This window comes from Spermophilus citellus (genome assembly GCF_964194105.1).
Source record: "Spermophilus citellus genome assembly, chromosome: 6".
Lineage (NCBI taxonomy): Eukaryota > Metazoa > Chordata > Mammalia > Rodentia > Sciuridae > Spermophilus > Spermophilus citellus.
The window spans coordinates 76,397,737-76,422,921 of record NC_138187.1 but is presented as its reverse complement, the minus strand read 5'-3'; the positions used below and the strand labels follow the sequence as shown (position 1 = coordinate 76,422,921).

Here is a 25,185-nt window from a genome sequence, read left to right as displayed (position 1 = left end):
GGAGCAAAATAAATGCTTAATTAATTTATTACTAGCAATATTATATACTTAATGACTGATAACTGGTAAATTCAGGGCTCACTGAACATATCTAAGAATTTTCTACATCTCTCATTTTAAGTATACTTCCTTGTTTCCTCTATCTAAATTCAACTTGTCATTCAAGATCCATTTTAAATGTTTCTTATTTCCTCTATACACTTTAAGTCCACAAATACTTTAACAGTTTTTGCATTTTGAGACTATTAGATGGCTTTTTCTATGCAGTTGGCATTTAATTATGTACTGCCTGTACAGGTATTCTTTCAATGAATTAAAAAAATGTACATACTATCTACTCTGTGCCAGGCACTACTATAGAAAAGTCCTCAAGATAGTCTTTGTGTCATGAAAGCCATCTGGTCATTGGAGAACAAAACTTCTACCTAGACAGACATTGTACAGGGCAGTAATGACTAAAGACAAAGACTCAGTGGTGTGGGAACACACTGCCACTTATTTGGTCCTACTGTGAAACTCAGAGAAGGTCCTGTATCAGGAATGTAACACATGAAGTCATAGTTACCTTCTCATTAAGAGGACATTTTAAATACTTAAAACCACTCTAGTTAGTAGGGTAGAAGTCTTTCCTTAGTGTTTGAAGGAAAGACTCAGTGTCATACTAATGTTTTTGCAAACAGAAAGCTCCATGGGAGCAGAAAGAGTACTCAGAAGAGCTCACAAAATATGATTGAATGTGTGAAAGGACTCAAAGGGAAGAGTTGGCATTGAGCTAGAAACTCAGAACGTGTGGAGGAAAGTTGTCCAAATTAAAGGACTTTTGGCTAGAAGGCAGTTTAAATTATAGATAGTTGGCCAGGCGTGGTGACACATGCTAGTAATCCCAGCAACTCAGGAAGGTGAGGCAGGAGGATCATAAGTTTGAAGCCAGCCTCAGCAACTTAGAAGGATCCCATCTCAAAATAGAAAATAAAAGGACTGGTGATGTGACTCGGTGGTAAAGAACCTCCGAGTTCTAACCCCAGTATAAAAATAAATAAATAAATAATAGGACATAACTATTTTGACCTTTCACATAATCCACAGTGGGGAAACCACAGCAATGAGCTTTGTTAACATAATTAATAGATTATATGAAAATATTCTTAACTTCTATAGAAGATGTAGAGAGAGTCACAAATCTAGGAAATGTAAATTTATGAGTATTTATTCCTTATTAAAAAATAAGTTTTAAACTTTTAATTGAAATTCACCCAAATTATAAAAGAATAGCTTTGTTTCTTCATCCCTTACAAAGCTAAAATAGCAAGAATTCTGGCATTTTAATTGCTCATTTTGGTAATATGTATGAAGGAGAACCTCAGGGATTTTCATTCTACTCCACCTCTGTGATTTATGATTGGTATAAACAGTTCACCAACCTTATAGCAGTGTCAGAGTAGTAATGTGAGTCAGAATGATCCCCTCACGGATAAACAATTCTAATCTACTTTGTTTGAGACATGTGTTACAAACTCCATAGAAAACAAATAGAGTAAACATTAAAAATTTAATTGATGAGACCATGAAAAGAGTTATGATCAAGTGATGAAAACTACAAAAATTTTTCAGGCAATTTCTCAGAAAAATGAGAAATGAAAAAAGGAACATTTTAGTATGACATTTGTTTTGAATAGTTTTACAAATATTGTCAGTAAACAAACAAAAGTTGAATTGAATTTAACTGATTTATTCTATATAGGATTCCTATATAGAGTAATTCTGCTTACGACAATTGTACCTACAAATTTTCTGTGGACAAATGAACAGCATCCATGAGAAAGAACTGGCTGATTAAACCTTAAACTAGGTATTAAACTTAACTACACTATTGCTTTGTTTCTCTTCCTTCTCTCAGATAGATAAAAAAATCAATGGCTACAATTACTTATGGCATTTGAAGAGACACTACTGAATCTGGGTGACAAATTTCTTCATACATTAATCCAGTAGCAGCGAGTTTGAAAGCTGCTGACTCTACTTGGCTTCAGGCCTGATGCTGGTCAGCTCAAGTCTCTCTTGGCTGTGGCAGACCCTCAGCCCATTTACCCTGTCTGCTTTGCACTTGGTTCTAATGAATGTTGTCTTCAGGGAATATATGTTTCAATCTTTGGAAGCTGAGTTACTTTTTCATGTTTTTTTTTTAAACCTAGAGAAGACACATTGATTTTAAAAAATATTTTTAATTGACCCACAATAATTGTACATATTTATGGGGTAAAGTGGTATGTCTTCCTTTTTTATTTTTTAAAAATTGTGTATTTTTTGGTACAGGGATACTTTACCACTAAGCTACATCACTATCCCTTTTTAATTAAGACAAGGTCTCCCTAAGTTACTGAGGTTGGCTTTGAACTTGCAATTCTCTTGCCTCGGTCTCCCAAGTTTCTTGGATTACAGGCACAGTGTGATGTTTCAATGTATGTATACATTATTTAATGATGAAGTGAAGGTAGTTAGCATATCTGTCTCCTCAAATATGGATCATTTCTTTGTGGTGAGAACATTTAGAATGTTCTCTCTAGTTCTTTTTAAATGTATAATACAATATTGCTAACTATAGTCACCTTGCTATGCAATGGAACACTAGAACTTACCTCCCTTAAGTGCTATTTTGTACCTGCTGACCATTCTCTTCTCTTCCCTTCTTTCATTCTGGTAACCCCTAGTAAGTAAATGTAATATAAAATAGACCACATAAGATAGATGCCCTTACAAAATTAAAAGTTCTCCAGGATCCTTATATAGAGAATATTGATTTTCAAGAAGGTTGTAACATAGATGGAAGATATCTTTATTGTTACTAACTTCAGCTAAAATTTGATATCTAATTTGTGGCTATGGGAAACAAATCATGGATAGTACCAGTACCAGTGACTGTCTCACCAATAGCAGTAGTAGATGTTTTAATATCACATTACAGTACTGTGAATATCACAAAAAATAGTTGTTGTTTTTTCACTTCTTTGACATAAAAGTAAGGGCTTCATCTTCAGTAGGTCTTGCTATGTAACTAAGTCACACTCCCAATTTTAAGAAATGGGATTATAAAAAATATTTTGATAATTATTACTCATTTAACTGTTTTTTTAGTTCATTCTTTCCTCATCAACATTAACCTGTAGCTGTTAAATGCAACTTCAATTTTTTTGAAATTATATTGGATATGATGGAGAATGATCTAGATAAACAGATTCTAATACTAGAAGACAAGCTAAGACAGAAAACAAATACTCTAATCAGAACAAAATAGAGTTTTGAGAGGATGGATACCCTAAATATCCTGAGTTGGCTAGCATACAGTGTCCACATGTACTGAAATATCACACTTATATGTCTTTACAAACATTTATAATAATTGTCAACTAAAAATTTAATAAAGAAAACAAAATATAACTGCAGAAGCTGATGGATACAAAGTTGTACCTTCCCTCTTTTAACATGTGTGAAACAGGTCTGTGGATTAATTAATATTTTTGAGAAGGAAATCTCACTTGTAGGATTACAGAGAACTTTGATGAACAGTCATATCTTGGCCTCCCAGGTATCAGCATGTTTTACATTCTAAGGGCAGGGGTTGATTGTAATTGTTAAGATCATAGATATTTGGGAAAGAATTGACTTTTATTCCTGATTATACAGTTTTATGTGACCTGGACTTCAATTTCATGGTTGGCAAAGTTGGGGGAAAAAATTGTTTCCCTTGAAAGTTGATTTTGAAGATTAAATGAGTTAATATGGGCAAAGAGATAGCACGTTCTATGGAAAAATGAGTCAGTAAGTACAAATTGGTGCCAGAGTAGTTGTAGCACAGATAAAGAAGAAATAAAGCAAGAGCAATAGCAGTGATAATATTCCCTAGAACTAACCATATGATTTTCTTGTAAAGCAAAAAACTCTTGGGATTAGTTAAACTAAAGTGTTAACATCTTAGCAGAATATTTTCTTTTTGACAAAAGAGACTTCATGGTAAGGCTTCAGAGTTCTGCTTGGTAGCAGTGAAGGCTCTGTGAAAGGTAAAGGACATGGGAAAATAATTTTTAAAAATATATAAAGCAGGGCATTGTGATCTCATGGTGACTTATGTAAACTCTGCATACTTTATATGGGACATGAATGTAGCCTGAAATGCAAAGGTCACCTTTTTATCTGCTCATTTGGTCAAGTTTAATACTATTCTACATCCCAAACTATGCAGATCAGATTGTTAAGGTACAGAAACAATTCCTTTTTTTTTTAAGAGAGAGAGAGAGAGAGAGAGAGAGAGAGAGAGAGAGAATTTTAATATTTATTTTTCTTTTAGGTTTTGGTAGACACAACATCTTTGTTTGTATGTGGTGCTGAGGATCGAACTCGGGCCGCACGCATGCCAGGCGAGCGCGCTACCGCTTGAGCCACATCCCCAGCCCCAGAAACAATTCTTAAAAGGATAATTAAATCTGGCACTAAAAATTTACTTTAGTTGATATATTGGCCAAAATCCATGTTGCTCTTTGCAAAACTGATTTTTCCCATGCAGATATTCTCATTCTTTGAATAATGAATCAAATGGCAATAATTTGCCTGAAATAACATTAGATATTCAGTGGGTTGAAGGAAATAAAAAAAAGGCTAAAGGACTTTTAAAAAAATCTCTCCAATGTACTGTAATAGTTACACACACGTATTATTATCAATTAGTTGTAGATCTCACATGGGGGTTGTAGTGAGCATGAATGGAGGTGAGTATTTGAGGGTAGAAGATTAGAGAGCTCTTATCTTTAAGTCATTAGACTCATGTGTCCAACTAAGACTCACTGTTTGCTACATTTAGGATAAAGTTTTTCAGCATGAACACGTCTTCTAAGTAAGCAATGGAAACTAGCCTGTTGTTTAATCATTTGACCTTTTCTATGGTTGTCTTAACAAAATCTATAACAGTCACCTCTCAGTATCCACAGGGGATTGGTTCCAGGGCCTCCAAGAATACCAAGATCCATGGATATTCAAGTCCCTCATATAAAATGGAGGAGTATTTGCATATATCTAAGTTCATCCTCTCACATACCCTAAATCATCTCTAACAATGTACATGCTATGGAAGTCATTGTTATACCATATTGCTTAGGGAATAATGACCAAAAAAGTGTGCATACAGTTAGTATAGATACAATTTTATTTTAATGTTTTGATCCATGGTTGGTTTAATCCATAGATACAAACACATGAATAGGGAGACTATATTTCCATCTTGAATATGACAATGATTAGATAAAATTTCCAGGAACTCAATTTAGAGCCCTAAATTAGAAGGTAGAAAATTCCTATTCATATCCTAATTTTTTCTTAAAATATACGTGCATGGAGGTAAGAAATATAACCTCTTACTCTTACTTCCATCTTCTGTAAAATGAATAGCTCAGATTAGATTTATTTTGAAGAAACCAACCCCACCAGCTCTAAAATATTCTGTAACACTAAGCAAGATAAAACAATGAACTAATTTAATTATGGCCTCTCAGCATAACTAAGTTGCTCTATCAGGAGAGCTCTCCTGAAATACATTATTTTTCTCCACTTCTGGCTTGAATATATTATGTGTTCTATCATGACTACATAATGGATAGTCCTGAATGCCTTCAATTAAATATATTTAAATTCCCCAAAGCATGCAGTCATCTTGATTAAAATATCAACAGTTTATTACAGATGGAGTACTTCCAAAGGAGGGTAATATTCCTCAGATAGCAGGTGTTCCTGTATTTTATTCAAAAGGCTAGCTGAAAAGATGCAAAGATCTTTTGTTTCTTGATGAGGCTAGATAGACTTTTAACTAAAAAAATAAACTGTCAAACACAAAGCAAATTTTAAAATTCCTTAAAAATTATTTTGGTATGCTCACATCTGCATGTTATTTGTCCTTATTTAACCCCATCAGAAATCAGGTAACTAGAAAAATAAGTAAAATTCTGGGAGTAAGATTAAATATATTTCTAAACCAAGTTAACTTTTGTGCTGTGGAACCCTTCTTCTATTCCAAAATACTTGTTTTATTTTTATTTTAAATCTTCAGTGGTCTGAAAAGTAATGCATTTAAGTTAAATGAGAAATTTAATACTGAATGTGAATGAGTTCAAACATAGGTAAAAATAAAAACTTATCAAAAGTGAACATAGTTATATTAAAAATAAATTCTTCCTGAATCCAGAAAAGGCTGCTGTCTACTTATTCCAGATAAACAACATTTAAACATCATCCACTGAGAGACAGAAACCAAACTGATTGTGTGGCATTTCAATCTTAACTTCAGAACACTTGAGTTAAAGTCCTAGCTCACACACTTACTTTTGAACTTAGACTTACTACTTAACTTTGATTAGCCTCACTTAGCTGACCCATAAAAATGAAGATTAACCACTTCCCATTGACATTGACTCCCATTCATAAAGGATTTGGGTTGGCATAAGCAGCTAGTGAGGAAAAACTAACCTGTTTAATTATCTGATGTCATAAAACCTTAACTGTATTTTAAAAATTTGTTCTTACTCTTGAAAACATTTCAAAGTACCATATTATTTCCCCCATTTATAATTAAAGCAAACATCAAAGGAAAGAAAAACAATATCAGTTTCTCCATACAAATATTACATTGTTTCAATTGCATCTCTTTAATAAAAAGTTTCTGTCATTTGACTGACAGCAAGAAATACAGGAGGAAAAATATAAAATATGCAACCTGTAAAATAGTGCTGATTTTCACTAAATGTTCTCTAAAGAAATGCCTTTTTGGTTCTGAGGTTTCCCTGATTCACTCATTATTACTGGAATAGTTTAAGTATCATATCTCTCCATTCTAAGAATAATATTTATTTCATTTTTCTAGAGAATTATTGAAGGCACTACCTATAAGTCTCAGTAAAATACAATCTCCATTTCATTGTTAGAGTGTGGACTTGGATATGGAGGTGAGGAAGTAAGCATGTGAGTTTTGTGTGCACACACACCTAGATTCAAATTCCTACTCTGTCACTAACAGAGTGAGTCATGAGGTCCTTAGATTATTTCTGGGAGATTCCATTAGTCCTTTATTAAAATAGGACTCACATTAACTCAGAGGGTTGTGACAAGATTGAAATGAAACAATATGGGTCTGATGTTCAATAAATGGTATCTGCTACTATGTATAATTGCTGTGATTTGTAATCAAGACCACCCCATATTAATTATGCTACCATTAAATTGTTGTTCAATTTCTGCATGCCTTTATGTCTACTTGCATGCATATATTTAAGATTTTTGATTACAAATTCTTCAAATCAGACTCGAAGACCATGCATATAATACATCATAGCCATTCCATGACAGGCAACTCTTAACAAGGGCCTCTGGAAGGCACCACCTTGTTGCTTCATTGAGCAAAGACCTGAGAAGGAAGGCAAAAACTAAAACTTCAGTGGCCCTGCTCTCAAGATTTTGCAATTCATTTGTTTAAATAGAATGATTTACCAACCATTGAGCTGTAATCATTCCCAGAGCTGTGGGGAATGCTTTGAAAATGAAAGATCATGGTAGTAGACAAAAGGTGGTCAAGGAAGATTTGGAAAGAGGCTAAATGTTCCAGACTGTGCTGGACTTGGTGTGGGACTAACACAGAAAGGGACCATCCTGATAAGCAGGGAACACTGAGTCAGAGGGAGCATACCCATAAACTGGAAATATGTTCAAAGATGAAGAGTAAAGCAGAATTCCTGCTCCTGTTGGATTTGTCCTATGGATAAGATACTTTCAAACTCAAGAGCAAGGTAAAATCCAATATGGGGTTCCACACAGAAAGAAGCCTTTGTAATAATGATTAAAAATAGGTATCATGTTACCAAAATAAAATGATTTTCCTAAAACTCATGGCTATAAATTCAATGCATGTAATGAAAGATTTTTGTCCTTCACAATCCATGTGATTATATGAGTGTAAACATAACTGATTGATTGATTTTGCTGTGCTGAGGATAAAAACCTGGACCTTGTCCATGCTAGGCAACCATTCTATCATGGAGCCACACCCCAGCTCCAAAATATGCATATACGTTGAAAATAAGCATATGTTCTTTTGTGTGTGTTGAAAAACATAGTTGAATTTTCACAGAAATCAGTCAGAGGAAACATAGGAGTTCTACGTGCTTGATATTAATATCTCAAAATGGCTTAATTTCTATATTTTATACTAATATAAAGTTTGTTCCTAAATTGTAAGACTTTTGAAAAGTAAATATGAAGGAAGCAAATGATAAAATCAAACTCCACAGAGCACTACCAAATCCCCCCACACACAGTGCATGCCACGTAACCAAGTATCACATTTAGAAGAAAGCTGATGAAATTCTCCTGCGAGAACGTGAAGTTTTATGTTTCAGTAAGTTTCCATATTGAAGCCATAAGAATAAGTTGCTGTGATTATTTGCTGTGTGTGTCTTACTTGGCTGGCTTTTCTGCATAGCTCTAGAAGAGTCCTAGGTTATAAAGTCAGTTCAGGTTTCAATAAAACATGAACTATGCACCTGTGAGCTATTCAGATACATGAACAGACATGATTCTTTGGCATTTGGGTCAGGCCACTGCCATCAGTGTTGGGGCACTTCACCTTAATCTCATGTGTGATAAAATAGCAGTGGCCACTACAGTATGTTTTAAAATAAGGTTTGTTGCAATTCCAACTAGATTCTTGAAATAAATGCACAGACCCATACACCTGGATTTTGTTGCTGTTTTAACTTGTTAAAGAGTAAAGGTATTTGAACCAGGTCTCATTAATATTAATATTGACTGTTATTTGGTTCCCCGAACACGGTCACTTTGTTATACTAAATTAAAGCTCTGACGGAAACATCCAATTAATCCTCAGTAAGAAAATGCATTAGTGTGTCACAGTTAATAAGCAGTTCAATGTAATCATACCTTGATTATTCTGAGCCGTTCAGCCTTTGCACAGTGTGCTTAGAACCAGAATGGCTATTATTAGTTCCCTTAATGATTACTCATGGAGGAGAAAAAAAAAAACGGTTAGTTGCTCTCCTATCAGATAGACAAATAATCTTTTTTTAAAAAAAAAAAAAGATAGGGAAGGAAACTTAATAGAAAGAAAGGTTAATTATTAGCATAAAGGGAATCTCTGGGATTCACAAGGCATGATGATGAACTCAAAGCTGGTTCCCATGCCCCAGTCTACCAAACCTCAGAGCATCTGGGCCATAGGAGTAGCTTTTGGAGATGAAAGGATGCTTATTCCCTCCCTCAGGCTATGTGCTGCCTTCAGGAACCTCACCAAACTCAGAGGCTTCTCCAGTTGAGATCCTACCTTAATGAGAACCTGAATGGACCCCGTGGCTTTTGCAGATATGAAATACCAGAAGCTCATGGTGCAGGCACTGCTGGATTCTTGCCATACAGCACTCTTGAAGTGGGCTTTGTCACCCCGAAGTCCCACTGGAGTAGCCTCCAGATACATGAAGTGCCCTAGAAACAAGGATAGGATTCACATAGGATGGAAGTAACAATGAGGGTATTATTTTAGTTTCTCCATCGTAGTTAGGGTTTTTAATTACATTTCATAAGATCTGAGCTGCCAATAGCATTTCCATTTGAAACAGAGAATAAATCTAATGGCCTTGTCCCTAGCTCACTGACAGGACAATTTCCAACTGTCTGTGCTTTTAGTGAAGTGCCTCACAGTATGCAGATTAACTGATCTGACAGGATATTTATGCCATCAGATCAACAAGACAGTTATAGAAATCGTTTAATGGACTCCTTCAGCTATCCAGTTATTATAAAACAGTGCCACAGTTCCCTGTGAAATCTAAATAAGGGAATATCATGTACTTTCAAATATTCAGTCACTTGATGAGTGTGTAAATAAAAAACTGAGAATTTTGATATGCAACATGAGAGGAAAGGGATTAAATTTATTCTTGTGAATTAAACAAAATTTCATGTATGGAGAACTGAGTGTTTGAATGCGATTTAGGTCTTCTATGCTCTGACTTGGTAAGCCTGGCTTAGTTGATTTTTTAAAACAGACATATGGAATACCAATATTTAAACATCTTTTCACAATTTTGTGGCATCCCCTAGTTTGGGATTTGGCTCATGTTGTTTGCTCCTTGAGCAACAAGACTGAGATTTATTTAAAAAATAATCCACACCCAACATTCTTAACATATGTGGCTTTGTAGTTACATTTTCACAGTCTCTCGACAGGTTGCAAAGATCTTTCCCCTTATATACATCATCTCATGTGATCTGCACAACCTTTGCTAGCTACACAGTGAAAAATTCATGAACTCCAAATGAAGACTCTGAGATTCCGAAAACTAAGTGACTTGCTGATGATCAAATGAGTGTCAGAATTTAGGGTTATTTACGACAAGTGCCTGCCATTTAGGAGTGATATCTGATGATAGCCTAGCTTATCACCTAACTATCTATCAAAACAGTGATTGATATTAGATTTTGGCAATTCACTGTTGTGGGTAAAATTGTAACTCTCATCCCATTGCTAAGCCCTAACCCTAGTCCTCATAAAGAGAAATGGGATCTTTGCTGATGATGAAGTAAAGATGAGGCTATCAGGGTAGACCCTAATCTAATATGATTGCATGGTAATAACAAGGAGGAATTGGGACAGAGAAAAACACATGCATCAAATGAAAACACAGAAGCAACCGTCATTTATAAGCAAGGAACATTTAAAGCTGTCAGAGTCAAGGAGAGAGGTATGGAGGAAATGATTCTCCCTGAGAACCTTCAGAAGGAAACAACTCTGCCAACAACTTGATCTTGGGCTTCCAGCTCTCAGCAATGAGAGACAATAAATGCCTCTTGTTTAAGACACCCAGTTTCATGGCCATTCCCTATTTCACAGTGGCCACAGGAAACAAAAACACTGTGTTTGACTGACTCGAAAGAATCACTGTGATTGTCTTCTCCGGTTGCTCTCAGGGAAGACAGGAGATGTACCTTGTAAATATGATGGGGCAACCTTAACAACCTAATCACCTACCATTTTCATTTCCAAGTGTGTGGTCTTTGGGAGGTCGGAGACTTTGATGAGAGCCAATCCCCAAAACCCAATCAAAGTTTTCAGCCAGGGAGTTCTGCCAGCCACACCAGCCTCTTTCAAAAGTACAAGAGCCACCACATTCATTCTCATCAGTATTATCTCCACAATCATCGGCAAAATCACAGTTTTGCTCTGCTCTGTAGCATTTACCATTCCGACATTCCCGATAGCCATATGGGCAGTAACCTAAAAAGAGAAAAATGGAAAAAGAGTAATGGAATATTCCAGGCACTTTCAAGTGAGGTACGAGACAAAGTAGTGTCATTATAATATATGAATATGGTGTTTTTAAGAATTCAAGGTACCTGACCCCGCTTCTCTCTCTCTTCTAATCTGCTCCAGAGTTTTGGCCTAAAGATTACTCACAAGGATCATTTACAAGTGAAAAAGTTTTTGAAGTATCACTTTATCGATCCAGGAAAATACCCCAAAACTCCCAAAGCTGCATTTAAAAATATTAATTATATCTGAAAGTCAAAGTTAAACCTTCCATTTTTTACCCTGAAACAAAATCTTTAAGGTGCTAAAGAGCTCATGCATTATGGGGAATTTGGAAGTACATTCTAGCATCCATTCACATCAATATTTCTCAGAAGCCAAACATATACAAGATACATCCTCAGAAGCAGCACCATGAATATATAGCTAATGCACGACTTCCAACAGATTTTTCTTTAAAATGCATATTTATTGGTCAGCTGTTTGGAATTTTAGAAGCAATTTCCCTGCAAAGCAATGCCAGCCATAGATACCTCTTAACAAAAACATAACAAAAAGAATAATGCTTTTGAAGACTGAATTTGAACTCTAATGCTGATATTTATTAGTTACATGACTTGGTTCATACTGGTACTTGATGAACTTTAGTTTCCTTGTCTAATAAGAGAGACAGAGGGAAAGAGAGAAGCAAAATCCTAGAGAAGTTGAGCTAACTAAAGAGACTACTATCTATGAGATCAGTGCCTAGAATGTTGACTGGACCATACATAGTAGGTGATAAATAAATGAATGAGTGAAATAAAGTGCTTTTGAGTAAGAGCAGTTCAACACAAACTTTCAAGGTATTGTGATTATACTGTTCGAATATTACAACAGAACATAACCATGATGAAGAGCAACATTTCAGAAGGAAAGGTTCAGAAACTTTTCCAACTTGAGATTTTAGCTACACATTTGATCTCTGTAAGCACAGAATCAGAAATGTTCTTCCTGTTTTCCCCACCAGGAAGGGAGAGGAGCTGATAATACCACTCCTTGATTTACTTCTAAAGTGGTGACTCCCAGGACTAGAGGCAAGTTTCCTGGTGATTGACAGCTGGTGTGGTTCAGAGGTGGTAACATTTCAGGGGTTTATTTTAGGATGGTCTGGGAAGTTCTCTGGTAAAACCTCTGCTATAATTTGGATCTGAAATCTGCTCTAGAGGCCCATGCTTTGGAGGCTTATTCCCAGGATTGTGCTATTGAAAGGTGGTGAAAACTTTCAGAGTCAGGATCCAGTGGGAGGTCTTTATATCACAGAAGGCATGACTTTAATAGAGACAGTGAAACTTTGGTCCCTCCCTCCACCTCCCTTCCTCCCTTCCTCCCTTCCTCCCTTCCTCTCTTCCTCTCTTCCTCTCTTCCTTCCTCTTTCACATCGTATACTTTTCCTACACCACTCCATTATGCTATGAGATACTACCTCACCTTAGGCCTTAAAGCAAAGGGACCAATCAATCATGGACTGAAACCTCTAAAACTTCGAGACAAAATAAACCTTTCCTCTTTATAAGTTGATTATCTCAGGTATTTGTTGTAGTCACAGAAAGCTGACTAACACAACCTCATATAGAAGTTCTTCTGTCCTGAATCAGCCTCAAATTTTCAACAACAGATGGCCAAGAGGAAAGAAGTAGAAGAGTAGTGGAGTTTCATATAGAAACTGCTGGAAAGAAAATGTGTTCTACTCCTTGTATTTCCTAGACTGCTTATTAATTGCATGATTAAATGGTCTTTCCTCTTGCAAATACTTTGAAAATAAGTTTCAACTCTGCATTCTGTCTCTAACAAAACTTTTTTTCTGTCTGGGTTAATTGCTAATATTATCCTTTTAGCAGTATGGGATTAAACTTTTTATTTAGATGCATGGTTCATTTTAGTAGATTGAAGGTAAGACAAAAAGACTTCTAATGCTTCAATTACACTCTTGACTTAGAATCCTAACATTAAAGCATTTTCAACCTACACAGAAATGGAAGTCATTTATATCAACTCTCTCATTTGTAAATGAGAAAACTCAGCATTTTATAAGCTAAATGACTCCTGGATTTTCCCAAAGTAGAACTGTGACTGAGAACCAGGTCTCTTATCTTCTGACTTGATATTCAAAGCCATTGATTTTAAAAAAGGTGTAAAGGTGGGGTTGGCCACCAGTTGCATCATTTCTAAAGGAACTGTTGAGAACCTGAAAAAAATTACTAGATCATTTAATTTTATACAAGTTGGCATTTTTATTGATTCTGTCAATTTCAATTTGTTTGAAGATACAAAACAAAACTGACTCTTATGATGCTTTTCTCTAAAGTGACTGAATTAAGCCACAACCAGTTCTTCCAAAATCAAAAAGAAAAAAATTTGGACATGTTTTTAAAAGAAATATATCATGAATTCTGACATAAGACACAAGTCAATTCACCTAATATCTTAGGACAGTAAAAAAGTTTTACACTTTAAGAGCAAAAATAGTTACATGAGTAAAACATATAATAATTTAAATACTACAGAAATCTAAATTTGAACACGTTCTCTACATTAATAAAAAATCACTTCTGTCATAAAATAACAGACAATAATAATTTGTTTGGGGTAGATGCCAAAGGAAATTATCAAATTATATTTTTACCTGCTTACAAATTATTTTTCATGACTTTGTTAAAGAGAGACAGAGAGAGAGAGAGAGAGAGAGAGAGAGAGAGAGAGAGAGAGAGAGAGACGCCAATTAAGAGTAGGGCATCTATCTTTAAGTGATTCTGTTATTAAAATTCTTATGAAATTGTGCAGCTTTGATTTTTTTTAATTGCTTATGTTAGGCAGAGACCACTTTGGTATAATTTGTTCTCTTTTATAAACTGAAATTTCCTACCAATGTGTAAATTTATATCAATGTATATAAGTTTATATATACATTGATACAAATTTATATATACATTGATATAAATTTATATAAACTTATATTTATATAATTTATACAATTATATAAACCAAAATGTATATCGATGTATATCCTAAAGTCATCTGAAACAACAGACTTAATCTAAACACTGATTCTTCCTTCCCAAATTTTAACATTCTTCATCATCTCTGGGAATGGCAACTTTGTATTTTGAGCAACTTAGAGAAAAAAAAATCTTGTAAGGAACATTGTGCAGAAATGAACCTTGTTTTTTTTTAATTAATTAATTAATTAATTACTTTTTGCTGTTTGACTTAACTGCTGACATACTCTAAGTTTTACCCTTTTTCTCCCCCTTTGTGCTTCAGGTATGGCAAACCAGATTAGAATTTCTAAGAGCTATCTACCTTAGCAGCAAGTTCAAACCCATTATCCCCCCACCTATAAGGAGAAACTTTCACCCCAGTCTACCCCACTATAAAACTCTTAGCCAGCTCCTCTCTTCTATCTCAGCTCAAGTTAGTTTGGGTCATGTTTGATAATAATCTTACTCTCCCCTAAATTCCCGTTTTAAAACATTTCAAGTCTTCTTGGAGTGTATATGATGCTATCAATTTCAACATCCAACCAAATTTTGGATGTGAGTTCAGTTCACATCTGTTGATGACCACAAAGCCCTAGAAAATAAAGTTATCATATGTAAACTTTTAAAATCTCACAAGTTACATGTAATCTTTAGCAAATTCTGTTGATTGTCAACCCTACCATTAGAATACATCTACTACTATATTTTCGTCAAAGCCATTATTTTGTTTTGTATGATTCTATTACCCTGCTTTCCTATCGGATCTCTGTGCCCTTAAACTCATGCTCTGTGGCCCATTAATTAATAAAGAAGCACATCTGCCTGATACCCTACAATGTTTACATAGGATCCCTCCTTATAAAGAACAAAGTCTTCTTGAAAAGATGGTCACTTTTGTGCTGAGGGAAAAAAAAAAGTCCAAGATGAGCCTGGGGTGGGGGTGGGAGAGGAGTACCCATGCCCAAAATTAAGAAAATGCAAAAAAAAATAGATTTATGATAAAAAAAAAATTTGAAGAGCTGGCATCTGGGGGAGCTTACTGGCCAAAGAAAAAGACAGAAAACCATACAAATAATGAGGTAACTTCTGTTTCCAGCTGTGAGGGAGTAAGATGGTATGCAATTATCCTCCAGGCAAAAGCAACTGGAACCTGGGGCAAAATACATTAAACAATTGTTTTCCAACAATGAACAACAGGAAGCACAGGACTGTGATCCCCTAGAGAAAGGACTCAAAACCAGAGCCTATCATCACCCCAGGCATTTGCTTAGAGGCACTTTCCAGATTGAAGATCTAAAAGAGAAAGCCAAGAATAAAACAGTTTTTAGCAAATAGAGGAGACAGAGACTGGGACAGCTGGAATTTACAAGGCAGGGTGGTAGAGAAAAAGGAGCTGTGTAGAGGAAGAGATCCAGAGATGTGCTCAAGCCTTTGGCTGCATTCCAATTGCATGTGTGTAGGGCAGAGTTCCCAAAGGAAGAAAAAGAATAATTTCCAAGAGAATGATAACTAGGAGCTGTGAGCTAAAATGTTTCTGGTGTTCACAGAAAGCCAGACCTCTTTGAGTTTCTTCCAGCCACCATGAATATTCCTTGGTAAATACACAGGACGTTCAACAGTAACTCTAGAAATAATACATGCTAATAGTGGGTCCAAGTAGCTCTAGAATGAAATATTCTTTAGATTATGGATTGGAAAACTGCAATGCCAAGGTCACATTCAGCCCAGCACTTGTTTAAGTAAATAGAATTGTATTAAGACCGAGTCATGCCCACAGCACAGGTTTACATATTAGAGTATGGCTACTTTTTAGATTAGGCAGAGCTGAACAGTTGCAACCAAGATTATGCAGCCTGTAAGAAAACAAATCACTCTGGAACTTTATAGAAAAATATATTTCCTGATTTCTATTCTAAACCTACCTTGGGAAAAAAAAAAGTTAAAAACAAGTTTCAAAAGGACAAAACAGAACTGTAAGCAAGTTAAATGCCTTCCAGTATAAATTTCATCATGTTTGAAAGAATGTACCAAACTGCAGGACTCAGCAATACAGAATTCAAAATCTGTAAAATAATCAGGAAATATGATCTATAACCAGGAAAAAAATAGCTAATAGAAGCAAATGTAGATATGACAGGGATTCGGCAGGGTGGTGAGGTTGGGAGATGCTGGTCAAAAGATAAAATTTAAGTTAGAAGGAATAGATTCAGATCTATAGTACAATGTGATGATTATAGTTAATATACTGTATGCTTGAAAATCATTAAGAACAGTATATTTCCAGTGTTCTCAAAACATGAAATGTATATGAAGTAATGCACATATTGACAGATTCAATTCAGCCATTCTACAATGTATACATATTTTAAAGGACTGTAAATGATAGATATATACATTTCTTTTCAGTTAAAATGAAGAAAAAAAGAATATAAATGTGATAGAGCTAAAAGAATTATCAAAAATCTTAATACAGCTATTATAAATAAGCTCAATGTATTAATTTACAATTCCACAAAATCTACAAAAAGCTCCTAGTACTAAGTGCAGCAAGTCTATATATCATCACCATACAATGATTAATTATTTATGAATGCTAGCAATAAACTAGAATCTGAAATTTAGAAAAAAAGTTTTTAAAATAGCGTACCAAAATATAAATTTCTAGGTATAGAATTCTAAGTATAGAACATAAAAATATGCATGCCAAGTCTTTATACACTGAAAACTAGAAAACATTTACAAATAAAAATAAAAACCCCCAAATAAATAAAGATTCTATATCAGGTTTGTACATCATTCAAGTAAAAATTGTTTCAAATTCAATTCTCCTTAAAGTTGTCTATCATTTTGATGTAATTCTAGTCAAATTTTAGGGTGCTTTTTTGGAAATTTGCAAAATGATTCTAAAATGTATATGGAAATTAAGAGCTCCTAAATCAGCTGAAGAGTTAACCAATTTACTTTACCTGATGTCAGGATATATTATAAAGCTACAATGATTAAGATGATATGATATTGATTAATGGAGAGACAGATCAGTGGATCGGGGGGATAATAGCATATATCAACCCATTTTAAGTCAAGGAAGTACGCAGCAGCATTTTCACCAAAATACATAAATTGGCTCTAATTATAAGGAGAAATTAACAAACACAAATTGAAAGATATTCTACAAAATGAAAGCCTCATCCTTTCCAAAGATATCAAGGTTAAAAAAGACAACAACTGAGCCATCATTTAAAATCAAAGAAATATAAAGGCACATAAGAACTAAATGTGGTTATCACTTGGTATCGGTGGATATCCTATATACCAAAATTTGTGGATGCTCAGATCTCATATATAAAGTGTGGTATTTGCATATAATCTATGCACATTCTCTTTTATACTTTAAATCATCTATTGATTCCTTATGATACCCAAAATATTGCAAATGTCATGTAAATAGTTGTTTATATTATTTATGAAATAACAATCTAGAAGGAATAGTCTATACCTCTTCAGTGTAGGTGCAACCATCATTAGCCTACCTAAATAGTATAAGTCACTAGCAACAAAACTTTTTTTCAAGTGCTAATTGATTCACAGTTGAATTTGAGGATGCAGAACACATGGAGGGCCAATTGTATGGTGTATCATCTTAGACAGGATCCTGAATGAGGTTAAAAAAAAAAAAGAAATTACAACGATATTCCCTTGCCAGGCATAGTTGTGCATACCTAATGATCCCAGCAACTTGGAAGCCTGAGGCTGGAGGATTGAAAGTTCAAGCCCAGCCTCAGCAACTTACTGAGACCCTCTCTCAAAACACAATTAAAAAAAAAAGGGAGATGGGGAGCATCTCTGGGTTTAATCCCAGTTAAAAAAAAATAAAAATAGGAGATTCTCAGGACAATGGTAAAATGAGAATGGTGTATAAGATAATGATATAATAATATTTGATATGTTAATGCTATACTTCTTAATTTGATGAGTATGCATGTAAGTGAATGTCCTGCACCTTAGGAAACTGAATTATTTAGAATTAAAATGCATGATTATATCTCCACCTTACTCTGAAATAATTCAGAAAAAGTCAGATTTTGTATAAAACAAATGGACAAATGATAATTTGTGAATCTGTGTGAATTGTATGCATAAACTCTCTTATAGTTCTTAGAACATTTCTGTGAATTTGAACTATTTCAATTTTTTAAAAGTTATTAAAAATGTAAAAAATTAAAAAAATAAGAATTATAATGCATTCCACTGTCATTCACTTTTAAAATATAAACTAAAATAAATAAATAAAAGAAGCAAAAGTAAAACCTCCAAAAACATCCCAACCTACTTAGAGTTGTTCTTAAAATGACCCACAGGTACTGTACAATCCTGACCCTATTTTCTTTCTTATTGCCTTTCATCCAAAGACATCCAAATCTATATTTGAATGAGTTGGGTTTATTACTTGTTGCAGCAATGGAAACACACACCTTGGGGAATTGTGGAACATTTCAGTTAAAGGATTTTAATACAACTTGCTATAGGAGTGTGGCTTTGGTTAGGCTATTTCAAGATAAATCCAAGGAGATGGAGGTTTGCTCTGGATTAGGTATACGAGGAAGCAGGGACCATATTATAATTGCTTATCTTAATAAATCTTAGCTAAAAAAGGAAAAAATCAGAACAGGCTAGAGTTGTACTTAGTCAGAAGTACCTTTCACTCATGGATCAGGGTAGCGATTCTCCTGGTCTTGCTTTTAGCTGAGATAATGTTCATGTCTGGCCTATCTTTAAACATACTCACAAAATGATCTTGTTTTTATCTTGAGGCATAATGGTCTGAATATATATTTGTTTGATGATGAGGTCCTGGGAAATTGTTCATTTTTCAACAGAACACAAAACACTAGCCATGCATATCAGGCCAGTTTATAGCAACATCAAGGCTTCATTCATTGTACTAGTCCAGGTCCTGGATGTCAAAGGATGCTTTTTTTTTTTCTCACTGTGCAATTTTATTTATGTGACAACAGAGTTAGACAGAACGGTGTACTCTCTACATAATGAAATGAAACCAATTGATCATTCTTTTCTGGTTATTCTCTTGACATAGGTCAATCATGGGATTGAGAGATGTTGAAATGTTTTAAAGGTTTTCATATTTGTGACGTGAAATTTTCTTCATCTTTTTCTTCTTAGTAATTTGCAGCAAGTTTTAAAAATGAAGGTATTGTGGGTCCTACTTTAGTAATAGCAAGTAGCGTTAGAATGCTAACATGGAAAGAACTAATACTCAAAAAAGAAATTCCAAAAAATAGTGATGATAGTAGCCTTAAAGAACTGGAGGGCGGGGGTGGGGGGGGGCAGAAGGAAGAATTATGATTGTAATAAATAAATAAATAAAGGAAAACATGGATGTAAACCTAGGCCAGAAAAGAAAGCTTTGGGCCACAAAGGCGGTGTAAAGTCTAATATGGTTCCCACCTGGCTTGCAATTGCAGTGGCCAAGACTCTGGTTCATGCACAGTGGGTTTCTGTGTTTCTGTTTCCTGACAATGTTTACTGGCCCTAGGCTTAGCTCCCAACCAAAAACAAATTGAAAGTTCTTCCAAATAATGTTCCTATAACTTCTACCTTCTTCATCCCAAATAATATCAATTCAAATATTCAGAGTCCTAACATCTCGATCAACATGACAAAATTTACATGACCAAGTGACCACTGATAGTCATTTTAAAAGATCTTTTCAGAAGCAATGACTTATTCATTTTAAAAAGTATCCAATTTTAATTCCTAGCATTTAGGAAATCTTTATATCATATATTAACATAAAATTGAATCTGATTCTACAGTGGAAGAGCATTGTAATAAAAAATCCAGAGATACCTGGAAAAACAAATGTTCCTTAATGATTCTAATTTGGAGGAACTTTCTGACACCTTGTTGTGAATGATTTTTTTCTCACTAACTTTCTTAGTTTCCTATATTCACACAGGTAAGATAATGAGACTGGTCACTAAAAATCACCATTTTCTGAAATGTTAAACTATCCAGGAGAACATGAAGAAACTCCAGCAAAATTCCTTTATTCTGGCAATAAACATGAAACATAATAGTATCTCATAGTGTTTCTGTAAGCCTGATAGGGGCATTGAGTTTTCCAGGAGAACTGGTTTCATCTTCAGTATCACAAACAGAGCAGCTGCTGTGAAACAAGCTGGAGCTTGAAGTATGATCTGAGGATAAATCTTAAGATCTAAATCATTTTAGCAAAATTATATTTTCTGTTTTGTGGAATCAAATTTGTCAACATTCCCTTTTGTATGGTTTTCAGTAATCTAATATTAAGTAAAATTCTCCCTCTCTTTTTCTAGTTCTGTATGGTTTCGATTTTTTGTTGTTGTTTATTGTAAGCCTTGATGTGCCTGAAATTTCCTATGGCATTTGGAATGAAGAATGGTTAAGAGTTTTTGAGTGGAAATGAAAGATACAAAGGAGAGAATGATGCTTGTATTTATATACACAGAAAAAGAGGAACACACACACACTCTCTCTCTCTCTCCCTCTACACACACACACACACACACACACACACACACACACACTGGTATACTTATTAAAAAGTCTCAGAAAAGATACACAAGACATTAATAATTTCTTTGGAAATAAGAACATATGCACAGAAGCCATAGAAATTGCATGGGTATTAAATAGACATTTGTTTTTTGTAAAAAGTAATAAAGTGAAGTTAGAATGATGTTTTGCCAGGGGCTCATTCTAGGGCAAAGAAAAGGTGGAAGGAAGGCAGGATGATTTTCTGGACCTCATGGTTTGTGAGGAGTGGAAGACAGAACACCCCACTCTAAATGGCTGTGGAGGGAATAATGAAGTTAAGAAAGAATCTGCTTTAGTTGAGAAAAGGGGATTTAAGAAATGACATGCTATTTGAAAATGTCTAGGATCTATACTAAATTTAGAGTGGATACCTATATCAAAAGGTAGAGCAATGGAGCAGTCATGAGTAGTGATAAAAGAGAACTGAAGAGAACCTCAATAGTTATCCTTGTTACCTGTTTCTCCCCCTTATTCAGCCATTCACCAACAACCTTCCTATTTTACTTCCTAAATATCTCTTAAATCATCCACTTCTCTTAAGGGACTTCAAGGGATAACCATCTCTCACCTTAACTAATAAAGAGCTTCCTAATTGGTTTTTCTGTGTCCATTCTTGCCCTACTGCAATTCCTGTCCTTGGTCAACAGATTGATGGCTTCGAAATGCTAATTAGATCACCACCAAGCTTCAAAGTCTTTAATGGCTTCCTTCCTATCACAATTAGGGTAAAAATCAAATTCATTACCATGACATAGAATCAATTCAAAGTCTGTGAGTTACTCACATATCACAGTCTCTTAGCCTGGACTCCCCACCAGAAACAAACTGGCCTTCTTGCAGCCCCTCCAACCCACAGACACTTTTCAATATTCTGAGACACCTGCCTCTAAGATTTTCTTTGAAATTCTTGCACACTTCAGCTCAGCTGCCACTTCTCTGAAGAAGCCTTGCTTGCTCTGATCCCTCTATTATCCACTTCATAGCACCAAGTATTTCTTCACAGGACTTTAATAAGATTAGTGCTATTCTTGTTTGCATGGCTATTTGCAGAATAACTGTCACTAGTCTGTAAGTCTGTGAGTGATAGAAGCCGGCTTGTATTTAGAAAGTATTCACTGCATATTTGCTGGATGAACAACAAGAACAAAATGAATGAATGAACAAATGTATGAGCTGAATGAATCAAGGGAGAGGTGCTGGCCAGTAAGTACATAACGCCAGCTTGCAGTTGGTGGAATGAATGATACATCAGCACTTTGGTTGTTAGACAAGGATGACAGGGATTGGGGCAGCACTGGATTAAAGAACATTTAGATACCAAGATGATGGCTCAACAGAGAAGCAATGACCTGTAACCTTTCTACTGTAGTAAAAATGACCAACATTGGTGGGGTATGTGTGGGTTTTCTATTGTTTTCAACATTGACAGCAGCTATTCAGTTTCTTCAAAATATACTTTTCCAATAGTTTAAGAAAAGTTTTTCCTATTATGTCCATAAAATTCTACAGTCACAATCCCAATTTAATAACGTTTTCATATAATGATTTTATAATAGCGGAGGCAGATAAAATAAATTCTATGTAATGATACTGAGAAAATTACCTAATACAAAAGGGAAAATAAAGAATTTAAGCTAAATCTTATTAGTAGGAAAAAAAATAAAACCATAGTATTTATATGTATAAATGCCACTTCTGTTTGTATATTCTAAAATGAATTAGAATAAACTCTGCTTGAATTTATTTCAGTGCAGATATTTGTGCCTTTGTGTACTTAATTCATAGAAAGTGGTACAAAATTCCTGTAACAGGATTAGAACATGGAATCCCTTTCCATAAAATGTTTATCATCTAACTAGGGAAAAACGGTTTTTCAATATTTGTGTGTGTGTGTGTGTGTACACATACTTAGTACATATATATTATACAGTGCACATTTACTGCATATATGTATGCTATACATATGTATAAATTATTTCACATATTTATGTGAATATGACTAAAACATATTTAAAGGCAACAAAACAGTAATTTAAAAGTAAATAGTAAAATTCATAATAACTACTAATATAATCATTAATATTTTTAAAATATAAGTATTTATTTAGACATAATAACTATTTATTAATCACTTCCTATGTGGTATCTCTTATGCTAGACCTAAAAATTATCTTAAAAATATTATCTCTGATTCTTATAACCACTGTCAGGAATGTTAGGTATCTTCATTTTCAAATTATGAAAGTAAAGACAAGAAAACTAAAGTAAGTAAAATTTCCAAAGCTATAATGTACATTATGCATCTGACTTCAAAATACCTAACTGTATTAGTATTTATCAAAAATAAAAAAGAGGGCTGGGATTGTGTCTCAGTGATAGGCACTTGTCTAGCACATGTGAGGCACTGGGTTTGATTCTCAGCACCATCAGGAAATAAATAAATAAATATCCATCAACAAGTAATAAAATATTTTAAAATGAATAAATAAAAAGAAAGTAGCAAAAGCCTATTGAATGTTTATTCTTCTGGGCTTTCTGGGTGAGTTTACAGTACATGTCATATAATCATCAAAGTCACCCTATGAGGTACATGACACCAAATATTTATTACCATGCTTTTTAGGACTGGACAACAAATTCATATTATTAATTAGCTAATCTGATAAACTCATCTCAATCTAAAATATTCCAGGGAAAAGCTTCATGTCCTATTCTCATCCCTCCATTTCAGCTGGACACCATCGTCCTGTTTATATTGCTGTGCCCACTGATAACTCTCAGCATAACAATGAGAAGAGTATGACTGTCCCATTGTTTGGAGGGAGAACAACAACAAAGAGACTTTTGGAAGGGCCCTGGTTAACCCTGAATGAGCAGCAACCTGCATGAACATAGGAGCCCTGTGCCTGCTATGTCATGGAGACTCTCCCAATGGAGAGGGAGGATTGATGGATATGAAGTCAGTTTTGCTAGAGTCATCAAATATTTCATCTGGCCAGCTTCAGCCTCCAGAATTGAGGGCAAGTGGTTTTGTGTCTTAATTTAACACCTGAAAAGCTTATACATATTTTAAAAAAACAGATAAACATAATTTAAGAGAGACTGACACAGACAAATTTTATTACTATTTTTATATACTATTTCTATGTTTTACTTATTTTTCATAAGAATCCAAGAGGCAAATTTATCAATTCATTGAATCAGTGGATACTATGGGACTACTAGTATACTGAATCTAAATATAACTTTAGAACATAAAAATGGTCTTGCAGTGATAATAAGTAGGCACAAAATTACTCTGAGAGTACTATAAGAAGGTGGCGAGACGATAAAGTCATACCATTTGCTTAGGAGAAACATGGTACTTCTGACACAATATTGGAAAGAAATTTCTCCCACAGACCTTCAATAACATAAAGAACACATTAAAAAATAATAAATTGAAGCTAGTAGAATCAAAATTTTCAAAAAGACAAAAAAATACAAAGAGTTTTCATGTCATTATTTCATTTTTTTTTTATTCCTTTATGTTATGGTTGGGATCAGGAATGACCACCCAGAAGTTCATACATTAGGCAGTGCTGTAAGGTTCAAAGGTGAAATGATTGGATCATGAGGGCTCCAAGCTCATCAGTGGATTAATCATTTGAATGGATTGTGGCAGGCAGATGGGATATGGCTGGAGGAGGAGGTCACTCTGGGCATGCCCTTGGGGACTTTATCCTCATGGTATTTGTTCTACAGTAGAAGAGAAAGACAAAGAAAAAGACAATCATACAGAGAAAACAACAGTCAGGCTGAGCTACTGTGGAAGAGGGGTTCTCTGATAGTATTGCTATGAATATAACATTTGAGTAGAGAACTTAATTCGGTGAAGGAGAGGCCCTGCAGAGCAGGATGAGGGAATTCTAAATGCAAGAACTTATGCAGGTGAAGAGTTTGCGGTTTTGGAAGTTGCCAGGGAAGCCCATGTGGTGAGATCCTAAGGAGCAAGGTACTGCATTTCAGGAGGACAGTCAGGTCAGCAGGTGCTGTCTGCAGTTTTTATGATCCATTATAAAGTTTTGGGCTTACTCTGAGAAGATGAGCTACTGTTAATTTTTGTCTAGAAATGTGGGATAATAACATTAAAAATAAATCTTTGCATGGCACATAGAAAATACTCTGTAAACAGTAACATGTATAAGACATCCATTCAGAGGCTGTTATAATAGTCTA

The 25,185-nt window shown here is 34.7% G+C and overlaps 1 protein-coding gene across 1 annotated transcript in view; it reads right to left on the bottom strand.

Moving 5' to 3' along the window:
* MALRD1 (MAM and LDL receptor class A domain containing 1) overlaps positions 1-25,185 on the bottom strand; it is a gene marked incomplete at both ends in the record, with an annotated part of 684,412 nt that overhangs the window by 295,414 nt on the left and 363,813 nt on the right. Inside the window, 2 exons of the mRNA XM_081298191.1 lie at positions 9,371-9,528; positions 11,075-11,320. Coding sequence (XP_081154317.1) covers positions 9,371-9,528; positions 11,075-11,320 — 404 coding nt within the window. The remainder of the gene's footprint in view (positions 1-9,370; positions 9,529-11,074; positions 11,321-25,185) is intronic.